Genomic DNA, 22337 nt, shown 5'->3' with positions numbered 1-22337 from the left:
GTCTGCCGGTGCACCACACCAATCCGAAGCCAGGAGCGAGGTGCTTCTCCTGGTCTCCCATGGGGTGCAGGGTCCAAGCACTTGGGCCATCCTCCACTGCACTCCCTGGCCACAGCAGAGCTGGCCTGGAAGAGGGGCAACCGGGACAGAATCCGGCGCCCCGACCAGGACTAGAACCTGGTGTGCCGGCACCGCAGGCGGAGGATTGGCCTAGTGAGCTATGGCGGTGCCGGTACATTAGTCTCTTCATTCTCAGGATTTCTTCTCAGCAACTGACTTTTCCTCTTCGTAGATGTTGCAAATTGGAAAACGGTGATGATCCTTTTTCAAGATAGGTAGTAGCTGGGGTTGTAGAGCAGTGCGTTAGGCCGCCACCTGCAACACCAGCATCCCTTATGAGCACCGGTTCGAGTCCCAGCTGCCCCACTTTCAATCTGGACCCCAGTAATCTCCTGGGAAGGCAGGGGAGGACGGTCCACGTGCTTGGGCCCCTGCCACATCGTGGGAGACCCCATGGAGTTCTAGGCTCCTGGCTTCAGCCTGGCCCAGCCCTCGCCTTTGCAGCCATTTGGGGAGGGAATCAGTAGATGGAAGGGCTTGCTCTCTCTCTGGCTTTCAAATAAAAATACGTCATTAAAAAAAGAGGGAGGAATGTGGATTCACTTTCTGCTAAGGAAGAGAGCTTGACCTAACTTCTGCCTCCAATGTGCGACTCTACCCTTGTCATCTGGTTTCATTTTACATCCTAGAAACCACCTGGAATCCTGAGAATAAAACAGTACCAGATAACACACGTAAATATTCAAGGTATGCCATGGAGCGTCACACTTGTAAGGAGAAAGCACGTCTACAGCTACAAAACTGAGACTCAAAAAACTTTTTTTGTTTGTTTTGTTTTGACAGGCAGAGTGGACAGTGAGAGAGAGAGAGACAGAGAGAAAGGTCTTCCTTTATCGTTGGTTCATCCTCCAATGGCTGCTGCGGCCGGCGCACTGCGCTGATCCGATGGCAGGAGCCAGGAGCCAGGTGCTTTTCCTGGTCTCCCATGGGGTGCAGGGCCCAAGCACTTGGGCCATCCTCCACTGCACTCCCGGGCCACAGCAGAGAGCTGGCCTGGAAGAGGGGCAACCGGGACAGAATCCGGCGCCCCGACCGGGACTAGAACCCGGTGTGCCGGCGTCGCTAGGCAGAGGATTAGCCTAGTGAGCCACGGCGTCGGCCTCAAAAAACTTTTCTAAAAAAGTATCTCCCACCTTTCTTTTAGGAAAATCGATTTGTGACAGTAGAGATGACAGCAGCAGGAGTGGAAGAAACACAGCTGCATGTTTGCCTCAAGTTTCTTTTTCTACGGGATAACTGGCAGCATAATTATGCCTGTGAACTTAAGAAAAGCAATTTGCCTTCCCCGTCGTGGAAGCTCTTTTCCTTCCTATCACAGCCAGCACGTGAGCTGTGTGGCCTCCGGCAAGTTACTCACCTGTGTCCTAACTTGAAAAGTGATCCTTGGGTCCACCACCTGTGACAGCTGCCAGCATCCCAGCTACTCCCACCTCCCATCCAGCCCCCTGCTGAAGTGCCCCGGGGAAAGCAGCGGGCAAGATGGCCCAGTGGGACACCCACATGGAGTGCCAGGCTCCTGGCTTCAGCCTGGCCCAGCCCCTGCCATTGCGACCACCTGGGGAGTGAACCAGCAGATGGAAGATCTCTAACTCTTTCAAATAAATCTTAAAAACAGAAAAGCCAGCGCCACGGCTCACTAGGCTAATCCTCCGCCATGCGGCACCGGCACACAGGGTTCTAGTCCCGGTTGCCCCTCTTCCAGGCCAGCTCTCTGCTGTGGCCAGGGAGTGCAGTGGAGGATGGCCCAAGTGCTTGGGCCCTGCACCCCATGGGAGACCAGGATGAGTACCTGGCTCCTGCCATTGGATCAGCGCGGTGCGCCGGCCGCGGCGGCCATGGGAGGGTGAACCAACGGCAAAAGGAAGCCCTTTCTCTCTGTCTCTCTCTCTCTCCCTGTCCACTCTGCCTGTCAAAAAAAAAAAAAAAAAAAAAAAAAAAAACACACCACACAGAAGAAAAAAACATGGTTTTGACAGCACCACCTTTTAAGGTTTTGGGGGTCTAAGTTATACAGATAAAGCCTCCAGGACAGTGTATTTATTTTAAGTGTAAAAAAAAGCTTGGTGGCTGTAACAATTACTTTGGCATCACTGTTGGTAAGATTCAGAATCCGTGCTCCATGCAAAGAAGTCATTGAGTAGCTGGATTCCAGATGTCCACGCTAATACACAGCTCAAGATTAGACAGGAGTCCTATACCGCGCTGCTGGAAAATCCCCAAGTCAAATCTCCCATTCAAAACACTCCTGCGTGGTGCTGATACCACAGGGCCGCATGGACCGGGTCCCACCAGAACCCTCCCCGACGCCTACGTGAAACAAACATCCACTGGAGGCCCACTGCCTCAAGCACTGTGTAGCTACATACCACCCACCACTGAAGTCAACCCAACCACTCTCTCCTCTCTCACTGCTTCGATCTGCCATGGTCCCAGATGGCACCAAAACAGAAAAAAACACGCTGTTCGGTGTTGGCTCTGTCAAGAATTTAATGGGGATGGCCACGTCGGAGCCTGTCACAGCCTCAACCCTTAAACACCGCAAATAGATGACAGCGGCAGCTGAGCCCTGCGGGCCCCAGGAGGAAGTGCTTGGTGACTGCTCAGTCCCACTGGACTTTTCGCTCCCCTTCGGGAAGGATACTCCAGTTTGGGGAGGCCACATCCCGGGCCAGCCAGTTAAAATCGTCAACGTCATTCCAGTGATTTCTGTTCCGGTCCAGCCCAGAACTCTCGAAGTCCGCGTCGATGCCCGCGTAGCTCCAGGTGTACGGGGCGAACTGGATCCCGTGGCAGTACTCCACGATGGCCCTGCTGGTCACATGCAGGAAGACGCGGGTGTCCGTCGTGGTGTGGACGCGCAGCTGCTGGCAGGCCACGGCCAGCAGGCAGTCGCTGCAGTCCTCCAGGAACACCGAGGTGGACACGGGGCCGCAGAGCACCGTGCAGCCGCGGGCCTTGGTCAGCCGCAGCGTGTTGGGATTGCCGTACAGTCTGACCGTGCAGTGGTTCAGCTCGGTCAAAACGACGTCGCGCTGGTGCAGCTCCTCGGCTCTCTTCTCCAAGACTTGCGATTCCAGGTGGGAGAAGCCGCAGACCCAGCTGGAGCCGAGGCCTGGCCCCTCCTCCGCCAGCGGCCGCGGGGACGCCGCCGGGGCTGCAGGGGCCGCGTCTGTCGTGGCGGCGGCGGCGGCGGCGGCAGCAGCACCGCCATCCTCCTTCCTCCGGGTCCGGAAAGCGAAACGCTTCTTGGGCTGCAGCTCCTGGCGCCGCTCGGCCAGGGCCGCCTGCAGCCGCGCCATGGTTTCTTGCCCCTGCCGCAGGTCGTAGGCGGCTAAGAACAAAACCGAGTCGTTGAGAAGCTTCTGCAGCGTCTGCAGCCGTGAGGCCGCCTCCTCCAGCCGCTCGACCGACTCACCGCCTTCCAGCAGCTCTTCCACGGCCGCTCGCTCCCGAGCGAAGGCGGCGGCGAAGAAGTCGCTCTTCTCCCCTTCCACCTCCTGGTCCTGCCGCTTTTGCTTCCGCCTTCCCACCTCCAGCTGCCGCTCTTGCTCGCGTCTGTGGAGCCGCTCAGGCACCGAGCTCAGGTCCCGCTGGGACCCCATGTCCCCGTCGCCCACGGCGCCGGCGGAGCAACTAGCAGACTCCATGTTAACTTCAAGCTTCCTCTCCGGCCTTCCTGCCTCTGGGCGCGCCCTCCGGGAGGCCTCCCACCAACGCGCCCTGTGATTGGCCGGACACGATGGCGTCAATCCCCCGGCCTTATTTCCTTCGCCTATTGGTTCCAGGGAGCCGAAGGGGGGCGGGGACGAGGGGCGGGGCCGCCGGGCGGGGCGGGCGGGGAGACAAAGGTCCTTGTGGATGGGTGGGGTGGGAGGCAGGCGGGGGAAGCTTTTTTTTCTTCTTAAAGGGACAGGCCTTATATCCGGGATTGTGGGGTGAGTTGCAGCAGCGGCAGCTGCACATGTGGGTTTGTTTATAAGAACAAGGTTAGAAACTCGCAGGCCTCCCCCTCCCCCCAGCTCCTCCCTGCTACCCCCTTGCAGACCGGAGATCCGCCGCTGGGGTGGGAGAGGACTGTGTGCGTGTGGTGGGTGGGGGGACAGGTAGTGGTGGGGAAGACGGAGGGGGGGGGGATGTTGCACCGCCCGGCCCGCGCCGGAGGAAGCGGCAGCCGGGGCAGCTGGCTAGGGAGCCGCTTGCATGCCTCTGGTGTCTTCTTTCTCATTCCCGCCGCCCGAGTCCCCTCGCCCTCCGCCCACCCCGCATCCACTGCAGTTCGCGCGGCCTGGGGGCTCCTGGGCCCCCGCGGGCCACCGCGCCGGGAGGGAGCGTGCTCGGAGCTGCGGCCGCGCTCGGTGGGGCCCGGGCGAGTCTGGAAGCGGCTCCCGGGCGGCGGCCGCAGGGCGGGGGAGCGGAGACCCCGCGCCCCCTCCCCGTGCCTCGCTCCGCGCCTCCCGGAGGGGCCGCAGGGTTTTAGGAAGGCGGCGGGGGAATCGGTACATTATTGCTGGAGGCGGTGGGAGGAGGGATTTGTCACCGGAAGTGACCGAGCCTAGCCCGAATTGGGGACCCAGCGGAGGTGCGGGTGGGCAGCCGGGCGGTGCAGTCCCTGGCCGGCGCCCGAGGCGGCGGGCGCCCTGCCAGCCTCGCTCGTCGGGACGTTTGCTCCCGCTGCCCCGGCCTCCGGCGTCTGTAGTTGACATATTTAATTGCCCAAGAAATTGCCCCCTTGAAATTCAGCCGGGGTGGCCACATCTTGATGCAGAGTGAGATGGGAGGACACGAGCCATCTGAATGGAGCCTGGGCTCCAGCTTACACGCCCACTCTTCTCCCTTTCCATTTTAGAGGAATTTTAAAGCAAAACACACGTACACTCCGGGCTGGACAGAGCACCCCTGGCTGAGCCGGCGCGGGGCCGTCGTGCGGCTTGGGGCGCTTGCTCATCATCGCTTCCTCTAGTTTTGTTTCTAGGGCAAGGTAGGGGAGGCTTTTGTTTTCCCCAGAAAGGCAGGTTTATTTCCCCCGGAGGAGTGTTCTGAAGCAGGAGGATGAAATGGAGCGATTACCTTGTCCAAGTCTTGCAGAGCAATGCACTAGCCCTATGTTTTATGAGCTATTGATTGATGTAACCAAAGAAGGAGTAGAAAAGACCCATTTTGCTGGAAGGGAGGGTTGAGGCCCTCATCTGCGTCTCTTGGGTTTCGCAGCTGTGAACCTGCCCCATCGCGCCTGTACCTGGAGGTTCACTGGACTTGGGGTTGCAGCTGGCGTGATATTCTCAGAGTGAGCCCTGATGAATCTGTGTTGGCTGTATCCAAAGTGGAGCTGGAAGTCATTTGGACTTCCCAGGAGCCTCATGTCTGCCCATCAGCAGGTTTTTGTCGGCCCTGGTAGACTTTGGAAGTCTTTTTTAAGCTGGCTAGTTCCAACTTTCAAGAGGAGGAAGCAGTAAGGGTCGAAAGTGGACGGGCCAGCCAGTTGGCCCAGTGTGTTGGGGACAGTTTCAGAGACTGATGAAGAGGCCCGAGTGGGACTGGACAGGGGTCAGCAATGCGGTCAGGGTGGCGGTCAGTTGGCAGTGTGCAGGCTGAGGTCTGTGGGAAGTCCTGGGTACCAGTTCAAAAGCAGTGGGAAGGCTGCGAAACTACTGGGTGGCCAGACTGCATGTGCTTGCTCTTTCTGACATTTAAGGCAGTGGATTCAGCGTGCTTCCTTGAAATGGACCGCAGCCCCTCGGAGGTAAGTGCCTGTTCTGATGGAAGGGAAAGAGGGAGATTCCCCCTCCCGCAGAACTGTGGCAAAAAGCGGGCAGCCGTGAGGGACACGTCCCGCCGTTCAACTGCCCTCCTGTCCACTTCTTGGAAAATGATAGAATTTTAGGTGCCACGGACTTTCACACTTACTATGGTTCTGTTTGTTAGAATGACTTAAAAAAAATTGATTTGGGGCCGGTGCTGTGGCGTAGCAGGTAAAGCCGCCGCCTGCAGTGCCAGCATCCCATATGGGCACTGGTTCTGGTCTCAGCTGCTCCACTTCCCATCCAGCTCTCTGCTATGGCCTGGGAAAGCAGTAGAGGATGGCCCAACTGCTTGGGCCCTTTCACCCAGGTGGGAGACCTGGAAGAAGCTCCTGGCTCCTGGCTTCGGATCGGCGCAGCTCCGGCTGTTGTGGCCATTTAGGGAGTGAACCAGCGGATGGAAGACCTCTCTCTCTCTGTTTAACTCTGACTTTCAAGTAAAATAAATACATCTTAAAAAAAAAAAAAAAGGTTGATTTGCTGCAAAGTCAGAATTGTAGAGAGAGGGAGAAACAGAGAAGCAGAGATCTTCCATCTGCTGCTCTACCCCCTAAATGGCCACAAGGGCCGGGGCTGGGCCAGGATGAAGCCAGGAGCCTGGAGCTCCATCTGGGACTCCCGTGTGGGTGGCAGAGGCCCAAGCACTCAGGCCATCCTCTTCTGCTTTCCCAGGCACATTAGCGGAGAGCTGGATCAGAAGTCGAGCAGCCAAGATTCAAACCTGGAGTCCCAGGTGACAGCTTAATCCAGTGGACCACGATACTGTTCCCTGGACTCACTTTTTTAGCTTTAAAGAACTTTCCCAACATGTGTAAAATAGTGTTGCCAGAACTCGTGTACTCATCATTCAGCTTCTACAGTTACCTGCTGATGATCTCGCTGCTTCTAAAACCCTGGCCCCCACCCCCACCCCCACCCCAGCTTGGGTTACTCACAGCAGATCTCAGCTAGTGTGTCTTTCATATTGGATGGTCTCTAAAGGCTTCTATGTATAGCTCTAAAAGACTAGGACTTCTCTCTTGATTTTTCCCCCAGTTTTACAGTTCATTTGATGGCAATTGGTAAAATCACAAAATTTCTCGACTTAGGACCCCTTTAGACAGAAGTCTGCAAATTAGCACTGATCATTTGCAAAAGCCATTATACTAACTGTACTGTCATTATACTTAAGGTTGATCAAGGGTAACCTAGAATTAGTCATTATGTGATCATACAAAATCATATAATAAATATTTATTATGTAAATGATGTTATATAGCATAATGAATCACACCTGGTATATCACCCCAATTTATAAAATAAGACCTAGAGAAAGAACTAGATTTGGGGACACATATGACTCCTCTTTGGAAAAAAAAAAACAAAAAAAAAAGGCACAAGAAAGTTCTTAATATCATCAGATGTCCAGTCTCATTTCTCTAATTATCCTAAGATTTCTCTCTCTCTCTCTCTCTTAAAGATTCTATTTACTTATTTATTTGAGAGAGTTATAGAGAGAGGGAGAGACAGAGAGAAAGGTCTTCCATCTGCTGATTCACTCCCCAAATGGCCTCAGCTGCTGGAGCTGGGCCCATTGGAAGCCAGGAGCCAGGAGCTTCTTCTGGGTCTCCCATGCAGGTGGCAGGGAGCTGGACCAGCAATTGAGAAGCAAGGACTCAAACCAGTTCCGATTTGGGATGCCGTTGCCACAGGCTAAGGCTTAGCCTACTACACCACAGCGCAGGCCCTATGATTTCTCTTTTTTGAAGAGTTACTTTATTTATTTGAAGGTGGAGTAAAAGAGAAAGAGAAACAGAGAAAGAGATCTTCCATCCACTGGTTCACTCTCCAAAAGGCCACAACAGCCAGGGCTGGACCAGGCCAAAGCCAGGAGCCTGGAACTCCATCCAGGTCTTCCACGTGGGTGGCAGGGACCCAAGTACTTGGGCCATCCTCTGCTGCTTTCCTAGGTGCATTAGCAGAAGCTGGATTGGAAGTGGAGCAGCCAGGACTCGAACCAGTGCTCTGATATGGGATGCCAGCCTTGCAGGCAGCAGCTTAACCCACTGCTCTACAACTCTAGTCCCCGAGTTCTCTTTCTTTAAAAAGTCTTTTTATTTGAAAAAGAATCCAAACAATTCCACATTGTGTCCCTTAAATCACTTTTTTTAAAAAGATTTATTTTATTTATTTGAAAGACAGAGTTACAGAGCAAGAGAGAGAGAGAGAGAAAGAGGTCTTCCATCTGGTGGTTCACTCCCCAAATGACCGCAACGGCCAGAGCTGAGCTAATCCAAAGCCAGGAGCTTCTTCCAAGTCTCCCACACTGGTGCAGGGGCCCAAGTGCTTGGGCCATCTTCTACTGCTTTCTGAGGCCATAGCAGGGAGCTGGACCAGAAGTGGAGCAGCTGGGACTCGAACTGGCGCCCATATGGGATGCCGCTGCTGTAGGCTGTGGCTTTAATCCGCTGCACCACAGCGCCGGCCCCCCACCCTTAAATCACTGTTAATGTGTGGGTCCCCTCCTTTCTCAATTGTTTTGTTGAAGAAAGGATAATTTGTTCAGTAGAGTTTCCTACAGTCTAGATTTTGATGGTTGTTTTCCTATGTGGTGTTTGCCAGATTTTAAATATTTGTGGTATTGATTGGATCGTTTAATTTCATGAAGTGAATCTCATATTTGTAGTTACGTGTGCCAGGAAATAAATAATAAAATAGCAAAAGTGTTTAAGCAAAACAAAGCAGTCATTGGCTTTGGTTACGCTGCAAAGGAACTAAGCTTTCAGGAGTTCTATGCAGTTTCTCAGAGACCCCGTGTAGGTGGAAGATACCACCACACTCGGGCAAGTAAAACAGGTGCAGCCCCCATTTGCTAGGGGTTTGGTGCGGACGGAGGCATCGCCTCTTCGTGGTTCAGCAGGCCTTGGCTGTTCCTGCAGAGCTGTGTGTGTATCAGATGTTACCTTGCCCATCCTGCCTGGAAGGCTGACTTTGCTGGCACAGAGGCAGTGAAGGGCGACAGCTCTGAAGACCTGTGCTGGTGTTGAAACGGCTCCAGATTTGGCTGGGAAGCGGGGCAGGAGCCGCCTCCTCTTTCTGCTTTTGCCCCAGCTCTCTCCTCCCCCTCAGCCCTTTACCTTCTAGAACGTCTCTCACCATTGCACACTCAGTGTGTAGGGCAGGGGCTGTCACCTGTTTGTTTATCTAATATCTGTTTGTTCAGCCCTGACTGTGCCTCACACTAACCCAGGGAGGCCCTAGGGCTGCCAAAATAAAGACAGAGGTAGTCCCTGTCCGCCTTACGGGACCTAATCTGGGCAAATAATCACTCAGGCCTCCAAAGCTGTTAATGGTGACAGCTGACCGGTAGGTAGAAAACAGGAGCGTGGGGTCCCCCAGTCGTGAGGGGCTGACATTGCGGGGAAGGTCAGTACAGGCTTCGGAGGAGTTGGGGCTGAAGGTGGAGGGAGCAGTGGGAATGACAAGTCCCCTAGATGAACAGGCTTGTGGGAGTCCCTGGCAGCTACGGGGAGCTGAGTCCCACAGGAGCTGCAGGCAGAAGGAAGGGGCAGGATTTGGGTGATGAGCTAAGGACAAACACAGGTGACCCTGTTCTTTTTATAAAAAAGTTATTTTCATTTTATTTGAAGAGTGCAGAGAGAGAGAGAGAGAGAGAGAGAGAGAGACAGAGATCTTCCATCCAATGGTTCACGCCCCAAATTCCTGCCACAGCCAGGGTTGGGCCAGGCTGACGCCAGGACCCTGGAACATCACCCAGGTCTTCTACATGGGTGTGAGGGCCCAACTACTTGAGCCAGGAAGCGTTAGCAGGAAGCTGGATTGGGAGTCCAGTAGCTGGAACCTGAAAATGAACTCTACCCTGCTGTGCCGCACACCTGCCCTGCAGGCGACTGTCTGGAGAGGTTTGCCTGGGAAGGGAGAGTGGGAGTACCTGGGAGGTGGGAGGGAGCCAGTGAGGTGTTTCGGTTTTGTTTTTTCACAGTAAGGCTCGGGCACGTCTGAAGGCCCCTGGCTGCCATTGTGAGCAAAGCTTCGAGAGAGGAGAGAGAAGACGTACAGTGCACAATGTAAGTGTCCTGTAGTGGCTGCAGACGTGGGACCCAAAACACGGGCCCAAGGGGAGGGGCAGCTTCTCCACGGCAGTGTTGCTCTTTGAAACTTTTACTGTGAAAGTTTTCGCGTGTACGCAGATCTTTTGATGTCAACCTATAGTAACAGGTTGACATTATTGTCATAATTGGAATAGATGTTTATTTTATTTTATTTTATTTATTTGAAAGAGAGAGAGAGAGATCTTCCATCCGCTGGTTCCCTGCCCAAATGGCTGCAACAGCAGGACTTGAACTGGCACCCATATGAAATGCTGGTGTTGCAAGTGGCAGTTTAACCTGTTACCCTACAGTACTGGCCCCAACATTGTTCTTTTTTTTATTTATTTGAGGGACAGACAGACCTTCCATCTGCTGGTTCACTCCCCAGATGCCTGCAACCACAGGCCTCTCTGTGCTAGACCAGAGGGTTGAAGCTGGGAGTTGGGACTCAATCCAAGTATCCCAGTTACTTGAGCCGCTGCTGCTGCTTGCCAGGGGTCTGCATTGGCAGGAAACTAGAATCAGGAGTGAAACTGGGTATCAAGTCCAGACACTGATGTGGGATGCAGGTGACCCAACCATTAAGTTAAACATCCACTCAGAAAACAGTAGTTTTTGTTTTGTTTTGTTTTTTGATTATACTTTTTTTTAAAAAAGATTTATTTTATTTGAAAGGCAGAGTTATAGAGAGGCAGAGAGAGAGAGAGGTCTTCCATCCACTGGTTCACTCCCCAATTGGCCACAACAGCTGGAGCTGCGCTGATCCAAAGCCAGGAGCCAGGACCTTCTTCCAGGTCTCCCACACAGGTGCAGGGGCCCAAGGACTGCTTTCCCAGGCCATAGCAGAGAGCTGGATCAGAAGTGGAGCATCCGGGACTTGAACCAGCACCCATATGGGATGCCAGCACTGCAGGCGATGGTTTTACCCACTATGCCATAGCACCAGCCCCTGTTGTTTAAGATTTTATTTATTTGAAAAGCAGAGTTAGAGAGAGAAGAGACACAGAGAGACTCATCCATCTGCTGGTTCACTTCCCACATAGCTACAACACCTGGGGCTGGGCCAGGCTGAAGCCAGGAGCCTGGAACTCTATCCAGGTCTCTGACATGGGTGCAGGGGCCCAAGCACTTGGGCCATCTGCTGCTGCTCTCCCAGGTGCATTAGTGGGGAGCTGGATGGGAAGTGGAGCAGCCACAGTTGAAGATGCTCTCATATGGGCCACCGTGCACCACAATGCTGGCCCCAAAGGAAAACTTAAGAAACAGTAAATACTCTTACTCTGTGTGATAGACAATATATCATATTTATTGCATTTTTTAAAATATTTATTTATTTGAGAGACAGAGTTACAGAGAGAGGGAGAGACAGAAAGAGAGGTCTTTCATCCACTGCTTCACTCCCCAAAGGGCTGCAATGGCCAGAGCTGAGCTGATCCAAAGCCAGGAGTGGGGAGCGTCTTCCTGTCTCCTATGCAGGTGCAGGGTATTGTGGTGTAATGGGTTACAATTGCAGGGTACCGCCTGCAATACTGGTATCCCCTATGGACGCCAGTTCGAGTCCCGGCTGCTCTACTTCCAATCCAGCTCCCTGCTATAGCCTGGGAAAAGCACTAGAAGATGGCCCACATGCTTGGGTCCCTGCACTCACGTGGGAGACCTTAGAGGAAGCTCAGATCCTGGCTTTGGCATGGCCCAGCCCTGGCCGTTGCGGTCCTCTGGGGAGTGAACCAGCAGATGGAATATGTCTGTCTGTCTGTCTCTCTGTAACTCTGACTTTCAAATAAATAATCTTTTAAAAAAGAATTCGGCATTCCTTTGTGTCAGGCCGGGTGGGGCAGCTGCAGGGAGGTGACTTTGGGACTGGGCAGAGTGGGACCGGGCCTGTGTTCTCTGTCCAGTAGGCAGTGAGGTCCCTGCTGGGCGTGGGGGGTCTGAGACGTGTGCAGGGGTGCTGGATGGTGTGGATGCTCAGTGAGTGGTTGGAGAATGAGTGAGGGGCTGGATGGGGACCCCAGGGGCAGGCTCAGGAAGGAGAAGGTTTAGGAGAACAGCTCTTCTTGAGAGCCCCTCCCTGGGAGGTGGGGAATCCCCCTGCCACTCCCTGTCAGCCCTGGACCTCACTGCTCTTCACAGGGACCGCTAGGCGGAGCCTCCCTCACCTGTGCAGGCCAGTACTCTCCACCTGCGTGCTCTGTCCCCTCCCTCTCTGTCCCCTGGGACCGGTCCGCCTCTCTGTTCAGGATCTCCATTCTCTCTTTTCTTTGACTTTTTAACAGACTTATTTATTTATTTAAAAGGCAGAGTGACGCACAGAGAGAGACAGAGACAGAGAAACCAAGATCTTCCATCTGTTGATTCACTCCCCAAAGGCCCACAACAGCCGGGGGTTAGGACAGGCTGAAGCCAGGAGCCAGGAGCTCCATCCAGGCCTCCCAGGTGGGTGGCAGGAATCCAAGCCCTCGGGCCGTCATCCACTGCCTCCCAGCATTTAGCAGGATGCTGGGTGGAAAGGTGCAGTAGTCAGCACTCCACCTGGGATGCAGTCATCCTGAGTGGTGGCTCAGTCCTCTGCGCCACAGTGCCAGCCCTCGGCATGCTTGTGGCACCTCCCTCAGTAAGCAAATCCCTTCGTGTTGAACAGATTTCCTTTTGTCCTACGCTCCACCCAGCGAATGCTGCAGCTTTCTTCCTTCTGCCTACAGCAGACTTTTGAAAGCAGTGATCTCTGTTGTCCACCTGTCGTTCCCTCCCTGGCCCCTCCTCATCCAACTCTGCCCTTGCTGCTTTATTTGAAACTGAAATTGCCCTGTCTCCTCCCCTCCCAATCTTCAACTACTCTTTTTTTTTTTTTTTTGACAGATTTTATTTATTTATTTGAGAGGTAGAGATACAGAGAGACAGAGAGAGAGAGAGAGAGGTCTTCTATCTGCTGGTTCACTCCCCAGATGGCTAAAATGGCCAGAGCTGGGCAGATCTGAAGCCAGGAGCTTCCTCTGGGTCTCCCACACAAATGCAGAGGCCTAAGGACTTGGGCCATCTTCCACTGCTTTCCCAGGCCATAGCAGAGAGCTGGATCAGAAGAGGAGCAACTGGGACTGAAACCTGTGTCCATATGGGTTGCCGGTGCCATAGGCGGAAGCTTAGCCCACTACGCCACAGCGCCCACCCCTTCAGCTGCTCATTGTAGCTGTGAATTACATCTGCTCAAAGTAGGGGTTCAGCTCCCTGTTTTTTTTTTTTTTTTTTTTTTTTTTTTTTTTTTTTAGATTTTATTTATTTGAGAGAGAGAGTTACAGACAGTGAGATGAAGAGACAGAGAGAAAGGTCTTCCTTCCGTTGGTTCACTCCCCAAATGACCGCAACGGCCGGAGCTGCGCCGATCTGAAGCCAGGAGCCAGGAGTCTCTTCCCGGTCTCCCACACAGGTGCAGGGGCCCAAGCACATGGGCCATCTTCTACTGCTTTCCCAGGCCATAGCAGAGATCAGCTCCCTGGTTCTTTGTTGGTTCTTTGTCTCTGATCACTGCTTGTTCTGTCTTTAACAAACTTCTCTGTCTGTCCCTCAGATATCTGTGGGGCCAGATTTTCATCCTGGAACCTATTTTTTCTTTTATTAAATTTTTAAAATTTAGTTTAATTGAAAGCCAGAGAGAGATCTCCCATCTGCCGGTTCACACCTCAAATGCCTACAACAGCTGGCAGTGCCAGGCCAGGACAAACCCAGGAGCTGGGAACTCAATCCGCGTCTCCCACATGGGTGGCAGGGACCCAACTACCTGAGCAGTCTCCTGGCTGCCTCCCAGAGTGTGCGTTAGCAGGGAGCTGGAACTGGGAGTGCAGGCTGGACACGAACCCAGGCACTCCAGTATGGGATGTAGATGTACCGAGTAGGCAACTTAACCTCTGTGTCGTATGCCTGTCCCCGCGCCTTCCTTCCTTCGTCCTCTCACCTTCCTGTCTGGCAACTTCACCATCTCTACGGGTGCCAAGTCCTGTCCATGGCCAGTGACTCTGCAGTCCCTGCCTCCACCCTGTGCGTCTCTCCCGAGCCCTCACCAGGACTTGAGCTGCTTTCCAGGTGCTGCGTGTAACTATCTAACATCTGAAGCCTTCATATTTAAGGTGGCCTGGAAAGTCCTTCCTGCCCCAGTGACCCCCTTTCTCTTCTGCAGAGTCAGCTACTCACTGTTGTATAACAAATCATCCCGAAACTTACAGCTTAACACAGCGATAGTGCTGCTTCCAGATCTTGGGCTCAGCTGGGGCCAGAGCCTCTCGGATGGCTTCACTCACACGCCTGGGGCCTCGGTGCTGGCTCTTGGCTGGGACGCCTGGCACACCTCTCCCGTCTGTCTCTGCATCTCTTATTACGCATTGTCAAGCTCAACCTTCTTTATATGGTGGCTGGCTTCCAGCCCTCCTAAGACTTGGACTGGAATTGCTACAGTGTCATTTCTAGTGCATTCTTTGGGTAGAAGCAAATCACAAAGCCAGCTCAGGTACAAGGGGAGGGAAAACAGACTCTACTGCTCAGTAGGTGGAGCCACAGGCACTCAGTGGGATGGGAGGAATTGTTGACAGGCGTCTTGGCAGATAGCTACCACACAGCAGGCAGTGTGAATAGTTTTCCAACTCTTTTTTTTTTTTTTCGAAGATGGAGTGACAGAGGGTGAGACACAGAAAGATTTTCTGTTCTCCTGTTCATTCTCTGAATGACTTTAAAACCTGGGACTGGGCCAAGCCAAAGCCAGGAGCCAGGAAATCCATGTGGGTCTCCCATTGCTTTTATTCACTAATCTAGCTCAACCTTCCCTTTTTTAATATTTATTTTATTTATTTGAAAGGCATAGTTACTGATAGAGAGAGAGAGAGAATCTTCCAACTGCTGGTTCACTCCCCAAATGGCTACAATGGTCAGGGCTGGGTCAGACTGAAGCCAGGAGCCAGGCGTTTCTTCCAGATCTCCCAAGTGGGTGCAGGGGCCCAAGGGCCTAAGCCGTCCTCCACTGCTCTCATAGGCACATTAACAGGGAGCTGGATTGTAAGTGCAGCAGCCGGGACTCATTGGCACACATGTGGAATGCAGTGTTGCAGGCAGTGGCTTAACCCACAGGCCCCAGTAAATCTTTTAAGACAGGCAGAGTGAACAGTGAGAGAGAGAGAGAGGTCTTCCTTTACCGTTGGTTCACCCTCCAATGGCCACTGCGGCCAGCCCACCATGCTGATCCGAAGCCAGGAGCCAGGTGCTTCTCCTGGTCTCCCATTCGGGTGCAGGGCCCAAGCACTTGGGCCATCCTCCACTGCACTCCCAGGCCACAGCAGAGAGCTGGCCTGGAAGAGGGGCAACCGGGACAGAATCCGGTGCCCTGACTGGGACTAGAATCCGGTGTGCCGGCGCCGCAGGTGGAGGATTAGCCTAGTGAGCCGCGGCGCCGGCTCCCGGTAAATCTTAAACAAAGCTGCTTGCAGCCTAACATTGTTGAGACTCCTTCATGTGGCTCCAGGCCTTTCAGAGTCTGTCTCATCCCCACCTTGTTCGCTCCAGCCATCCCACGCTCTGCTATTGATCAATACACTGTGTCTGTTCACTTCCATGTATTTGTGTTGCGCTTTTTTTTTTTTTTTTAAAGATTTCTTTTATTTATTTGAAAGGCAAAGTTACAGAGAGAGAGGGAGAGACAGAAAGAGACCATCATCTTTGGTTCACTCCTCAAATGACCACTTTGGTAGAGGCTGAGCTGGGCCAAAGCCAGGAATCTGGACCTCCTGGGTCTCCCCATGGGTGCAGGGACCCAAGCACTTGGGCCATCCTCACTGCCTTCCCAGGTGTATTAGCAGGGAGCTGGATGGGAAGCAGAACAGTCAATACTTGAACTGACATCTGATTTAAGATCCACCTCGCTGGTGGTGGCTTAACCCACAGTGACAGCCCCTCATGCTGCACTTCCCAAATCAGCACTGACTGTGCACTGGACAGTGTGGGGTATTGGTGAATGCACTGGACAGTGTGGGGTATTGGTGAATGCACAGACAGCTCCCTTAGAGGCTGTTGACTAAGGGAGAGATACAGTTCAGTGTGACACATGCTACTCTAGTGGGGCAAATCTTGGCTGATAGGATCACATGCAGTGACTGACCTGGGGGTGTCTTTTGGGCAGTGACCTGTTTCATACCTGGGGACTTGGGGGTGTCATGGGAAATCTGAATAGGACTCGTCCTGAAGAATGAGCAGAGTCTAACCAGGTGAAGGGAGAGGCAGAGTCACTGATTCTTTCTTCAGATATTCGCAGAGCACCCACTATATTCAAAGCACTGTTTTAGGAGTTGGGAAGGCTGCACTGAACAGGACGGAAAAAAAAAAATCCCTGGCTGGGGCTGACGTTGTAGCACAGCAGGTTAAGCCACAGCCCAGGACACTGGCATCCCATATCAGAGTGCCCGTTCAAGTCCAGATCCAGCTCCCTGCTAATGAGCCTGGAAAGGCAGCGGAAGATGGCCCAAGTACGTGGGCTCCTGCCACCCATCCGAAAGACCCGGATGGAATTTCTGGCTCCTGACTTCAGCCTGGCCAAGCTCCAGCTGTTGCAGCTATTTGGAGAGTGAATCAGCAGATAGATGATCTCTCTCTGTCTGTCTCTCCTGCTCTCTGTCACTCTGCCTTTCAAATAAATAAATAAATCTTAAAAAAGAAAGCGGGGCGGGGGGGGAGGGGGGATGCTGAGGCTGGCGGCTGCAGGACAGAGCAGTGGTCAGCCGTGTCAGCTGTGTGAACTGCCCCCTGGATGTCGTTTCAGACCCCTCTCCTGTCCAGAGGAACTCAGGCTCTCGAGCCTGTTCTGCCTCCTCCCATCAGTGCCGCGTGGTGACAGGTAGTGAGTGGACAGGTCTAGGTTTAAATTCTGATGAGTGATGTGACACTCGCTATGTGACATGGGGATGATTCTTAACCCTCTGAGCTTAGTTTGCATCCACTATAAAGTACAGGTAAAGAAAGAAATACTGGATGATGTGAACGGAAGCACTGGGCCAGACCTGCCGTACATCCCCAAGGGCTGCCAGTTTGCTTCCCCCTTCCGGTCACTGGGACCTTCACTCCTAGGTACCCCAGCTTTCCAGGTCGGGGGTGGAGCCAGAATTCACTGTGCCTTCTGTGACTTTCTCAGAAAGGATTCTTTAATGATTCCTCTAGGCCAGGTCTCTGGCCTTTCTGCAATGCTGGGGAATATGCAGGCTGTGTTTATAAGTAAATAATGCCTTGGTGCAGTGGGTTAACGCCCTGGCCTAAAGCGCTGGCATCCCATATGGACACCGGTTTGAGACCCTGCTGCTCCACTTCCAGTCCAGCTCTCTGCTATAGCCTGGGAAAGCAGTAGAAGATGGCCCAGGTCCTTGGGCCCCTGTGCCCGCGTGGGAGACCCGACAGAAGCTCCTGGCTCCTGCCTTTGAATTGGCACAGCTTCAGCCATGGCAGCCATCTGGGGAGTGAACCATTGGATGTAAGACCTCTCTCTCTGCCTCTCCTCTCTCCATGTAACTCTGACTTTCAAATAAATAAATAAATCTTTAAAAAAAAATAATAAACAAGTAAATAATGCCCAAAAGAGAACAGAAGAATCCTAGAAAGACAGAGCTAGGCAAACCCTGAGGGGTCTTTTAATACCAGGACAAAATTTACCTGGCTGGTAATAAAAGGGAAAAAAAAGGATATGTAGTGATTTTTTTAATAACAATGCATTTAAAGAGCTGTATTGTGAGGCCATGTCCTTCTTTTTTTTCCCTTTTTTAATGCATCTTTTTGTTTTGTTTAGGATTTCTTATAGGAAAGTTTTGCTGTCCATGAAAATTTCCATTTTAGTAACTATTGATGCACTCTTACCTCCCTTACAGATAAGGGCCTGGGAAATCCTCTTAAGTTGTGAGATAAAACTGTTCCTTTAACCATTTAAAACTATTTATTTATTTGTTTTATTTCTTTGAAAGGCAGAAACAGATAGACACAGAGAGACAAACAGCCATCATTGGCTCTCTCCTAAGATTCCCTTAACAGCCCAGTCTGGACTGGGCTGAAGCGAGGAGGTGGGACTTAAATCCGGGTCTTCCATGTGGCTGGCAGGGACCCAACTACTTGAGCTTCCACTGCTGCCTCCAGAGAGTGCCTTAGCGGGAAGCTGGATTCGGCAGTGGAGCTGGGACTCAAGCCCAGGCCCTGTTCTGTGGGGTGCAGATGCCCTGAGTGGCACCGCAGCTGCTCCATCAAGTGAGTGCCTGACCCAGGTTATGAAACCTTAGTTTCACAGATGCTAAGCTCTCACTTGACTGTGAGCTCTGAGGGCTGTGTGTATGTGTGTGTGTGTTAAAAATTTATTTTATTTATTTGAAAGGCAGAGTTACAGAGAGAGAGGGAAAGACTGACAGAAAAAGATCCTCCATCTGCTGATTTACTTCCCAAATGGCCACAACAGCCAGGACTGGGCCAGGCCAAAGCCAGGAGCCTGGAACTCTATCTGGGTCTCCCACATGGGTGCAGGAGCCTAGACACTTGGGCCGTCTTCCACTGCTTTCCCTGGCACATTAGCAGGGAGCTGGATCAGAAGTGGAGCAGCTGGGACATGTACCGGTGCCCATAAAGAATGCCAGAGTCACAAGGGAGGGCTTAACCCACTGTGCCACAATGCTGGCCCCTTACTTTCTTTTTTAAAGATTTGTTTATTTTAAAGGCCTAGTTACAGAGAAAGAGGGATATACAAATGGCTGCAATGGCTGGGGCTGGCTGGGCCAGGCTGAAGCCAGGAGCCTGGAACTCCATCTGCATCTCCTGTGTGGGTGGCAGGAGCCCAAGCACTTGGGCCATCTTCCACAGCTTTCCCAGGTGCATTAGCAGGGAGCCTGATCAGAAGTGGACGAGCCGAGGACTTGAACCTGGTGCTCATGTGGGATGCTAGCATTACAGACGGCAGCTTAACCTGCTGTGCCACAGTGCTGGCCTCAAGATGTATTTCTTTTTATGGGGTGTAGCAGAAAAGTTTGGGAAACAGTTTGCGAACGATGCCTTGCACAGTATGGCACTCAGAAGTGTTTGTTGAAACGGACAAAGGGGTTTCTGTGTCTCAGCAACATGTACATGGCTGTGGAGCCCTCCTCTGCAGGAACCGTGGGCTGCCAAGACTTCCCCTTTGTGAGACCACTGAGCATTTGCTTTTAAAAAGTGAAGGGTGCTGAGTAGGGTGAGGGCACAGTGGCACCGCAAGGCCGGGGATGCGGATGGGTGAGGGCTGTGCTCCAAGACACCGACGGCCCTAACATCTGTGAGTTCTGCAGTCCTCGTGTCAATGGCACGTGGTAACGTGAAGTCTGCTGATACAGACTCGGTCATCCTAGGGGCCTGTGGGGAGGGGGACAGTCATGTAGCTAGTGAGCAAGCCACACACACACACACACACACAGCCCTACCTCTGTCTGTAAACCTTGCATGCTACTTTCTCTGTCCTTTGTCTTAAGAGCTTGAATCAATTAAAGTACTACAACTCCATTTCTGTCTGAAGAATGACTGCAAAGGGAAAGGTGATGCATGAGTGAACCGTGGGAGGTGAAGAGAAGCTGAGAAGGTGAGCCCCTGAGAAGGGTGTGATGGCCCAGGACGCTGGAGCCCTGCAGGTGCTGCTGTGTCAGACCAGTGGGCACTTCCTGGCATTGGCTTGTAGCTAGCTCTGGAACCTGCACGACTCTGTGTAGTGTTCTTTGCTACTTTTTTTAAATAAATAAATTTTAATAAATAAATATAATAAATATTTATTTATTTGAGAGGTAGAGTTACAGACAGAGGAAGAGACAGAGAGAGAAGTCTTTCATCCCCAAATGGCTGCAATGGCCAGAGCTGAGCTGATCTGAAGCCAGGAGCCAGGAGCTTCTTCTGGATCTCCCATGTGGGTGCAGGGGCCCATGCACTTGGGCCATCTTCCCCTGCTTTCCCAGGCCATCAGCAAGGAGCTGGATCAGAAAAGGAGCAGTCGGGACTCAAACTGGTACCCATACCTGCTACATCATGGGGGCAGACCCCTTTGCAACTCTTTTAAGCATCAGTTTGAGGCAGCATTTGTTTATTATATAAGAGGCTCTGGAAGGGGTGGTGTTGGGCCCACTGGTTAAGCTGCCAGTTGGAACACCTGTGTCCCATGTCGGAGAGCATGGGTTCGAGTCTCAGCTTCTGCTGCTTACTCCAGCTTCTTACTAGTCCAGGTCCTGGAGGCAGCAGTGAGGGTCCACGTAATTGGGCTTCTGCCACCCATGGGAGAGACCATTGAGTTCCCTGCTTCTGGCTTTGAGTCCTGGTCATTATGGGTATTTGGGGAGTGAGTCAAAGCATGGGAGTGCTATTTGTATTTCTCTCTCTCTACTTCTTAATAATAATAATGTAAAAAAGGATCTGGAATATGAAAACTTAGTGTGTAGAAAAAAGAAGAGGAAATGTGTGTTTGGCTTTGGTTTTGCTTATTAATACCAATTTTTTTTTTAAGATTTATTGCTTTGAAAGGTGGAGCTACGGGGGGGGGGGGGAGAGTTAGAGAGAGAGAGAGAGAAAGAGAGAGAGGTCTTCCATCCACTGTTTCACTCCCCAAATGGCCATAACAGCTGGGACTGGGCCAGGCTGAAGCCAGGAGCCAGGAGCTTCTTCCCAGTCTCCCACATGGGTGCAGGGGCCCAAGCACTTGGGCCATCTTCTGCTGCTTTTCCCAGGCACATTAGTAGGGAACTGGATTGGAAGTGGAGCAGCTGGGATTGGAACCAGTGCCCATATGGGATGCTGGCATTGCAGGCAGTAGCTTTGCCCACTACGCCACAGTGCCGGCCCCCACAATGCTTCTTGGTCAATTGCTTTAGGAGTGGCTTTGTAAAATCCTCTGATATTATCTGAGTTATCAAGCTCTTCAGGATTCTGTCTCAGGTTGACCTACAGCTAGGGCCATTTCACAACTCTGGGCACTGAGTATGGAGAGGGAAAGAGCGGGGGATAGGGCCTGGACTATTGATGGACAAATCAGGACAGGATTCTGCTTCCACCTCTGCATGTAGACGCCGGCTCTTTGGGAAGAACTACAGTAAAGTCACTTGTGGGTTGAGCCACGTGCCTTTCTTCTAAAACGTAAATGGGATGCCTGGGCGTTGGGGGTCCACCTCCACCATTCTCCTGTGTTTTGTAGCCTAAGCCTAGCACTCTCTATTATGCCTGCAAATCCTGATTGCAACAGACGGGAGGGAAACAGGAGGTAACTCATTCAGCAGGATCTGAGAAATTAAGCCTCATTTTTTTTTTATTAAAAAGAACAAAGGCTGAGATTAATTTATTGCTGCACCATAAATGCTGCCATGAATCTAATTCCGCCCTCTTGGCTCTGCACACACACAGGCTAAGGTGGGCGTCTCCCCTGAACATCCCTGGCACTAGGGAACCCCTGACTGTGCCTCCATAACCAGCACTAATAAATTCAGTGGCTGCTCAGTGTCTGCTACCTCCGCCAGCAGCCAGGTGCCTGGATAAAGCAAAGATTCAATGCAAGTTAGTTTAACATATTGATGCAAGGTGTGTAGTTGGTCCTGGGGGAGGAGAGGTTTGAAAATGAGCAAAGCTTAGGGGAGAGGCACGAAGACAACTCCATCAGTATGCAAGCCAGCTGCTGGGTGCATTCTCAAGGAAGTTCTGTGCAGTACAGATGAGAGAGGGTGAGGGACAAGTGGGCCCGCAGGGGAGGTGCCCAGAGGAAAGGAATGCCAGGCAAGAGGTAAAACGGGAGGTGTGCTGCACTGCGCAGGCGCCGGCTGTAGCTAAGAAGCGGGATAAGGCCCTGTGCATGAATGGTCAGCAGGAGCTAGGAAGAGGTGTGGCTGAAGATGGGGCTGGAGCCTGCAGTCATTCAGAAGCCCCAGGAGACCATCAGAGGGCTCTGAGCAGGGCGTGAGGCGTCAGCACTGTGTTAGGACAGGAGGGTGAAGTGGATGGATTGGAGTAGGGGCAGTGCCATTGGGAAGCTGTTGCCATGGTTCGTTGGATAAATGACAGGGCTTGACCGAGGGCAATGGCAATGAAGTGGAGTTTACTCAAGAATGATTTGTGCTCAAAAACCCATCTGTGAATTTATAATGGGCATGAACTTACCCAACCACTGGAGTGATGAGGTCAGCTGGCCAGAGCACAACTTTTGAAATGAAGTACATTAATAATCAAAGGATTACTCAGTGAAAACGGAGCCCAGGCGGAAGGAGTTGGATGGTCTGAAAGGAAGTTTCAGTGGCCCCTGGCAGTCCCCGCACAGCCGTGATGGTGAGGCTGGGTC

The 22337-nt window shown here is 52.4% G+C and overlaps 2 protein-coding genes across 8 annotated transcripts in view; one reads left to right on the top strand and one right to left on the bottom strand.

The window, feature by feature from the left end:
* Window positions 1–2589: 2589 nt before the first annotated feature.
* Window positions 2590–3891, bottom strand: TBCC (tubulin folding cofactor C). The gene has a single exon (XM_008262923.5). The coding sequence runs from the start codon at window positions 3765–3767 to the stop codon at window positions 2721–2723; it is 1047 nt and encodes a 348-aa protein (XP_008261145.2). The 5' UTR covers window positions 3768–3891; the 3' UTR covers window positions 2590–2720.
* A 115-nt stretch (window positions 3892–4006) lies between these two features.
* The window catches only part of BICRAL (BICRA like chromatin remodeling complex associated protein), a 110965-nt gene continuing 92634 nt past the window's right edge, over window positions 4007–22337 (top strand). For 2 of the 7 annotated variants that reach the window (XM_089333949.1, XM_070074086.2), the window contains exons 1-2: window positions 4259–5860; window positions 9901–9985. The gene's annotated coding sequence lies outside the window, so the exon portion shown is untranslated. Of the gene's footprint in view, window positions 4107–4258; window positions 5861–9900; window positions 9986–16765; window positions 16878–22337 lie in introns of those variants that run through there. The other 5 variants (XM_089333945.1, XM_070074087.2, XM_089333946.1 and 2 more) reach the window with 5 other exon arrangements.

This window comes from Oryctolagus cuniculus, chromosome 5, assembly GCF_051225735.1.
Source record: "Oryctolagus cuniculus isolate XC-2025 breed Fujian yellow rabbit chromosome 5, ASM5122573v1, whole genome shotgun sequence".
NCBI lineage: Eukaryota > Metazoa > Chordata > Mammalia > Lagomorpha > Leporidae > Oryctolagus > Oryctolagus cuniculus.
Note: the sequence above shows the minus strand (reverse complement) of the source record. Positions and strands in the feature narration are given on the sequence as shown.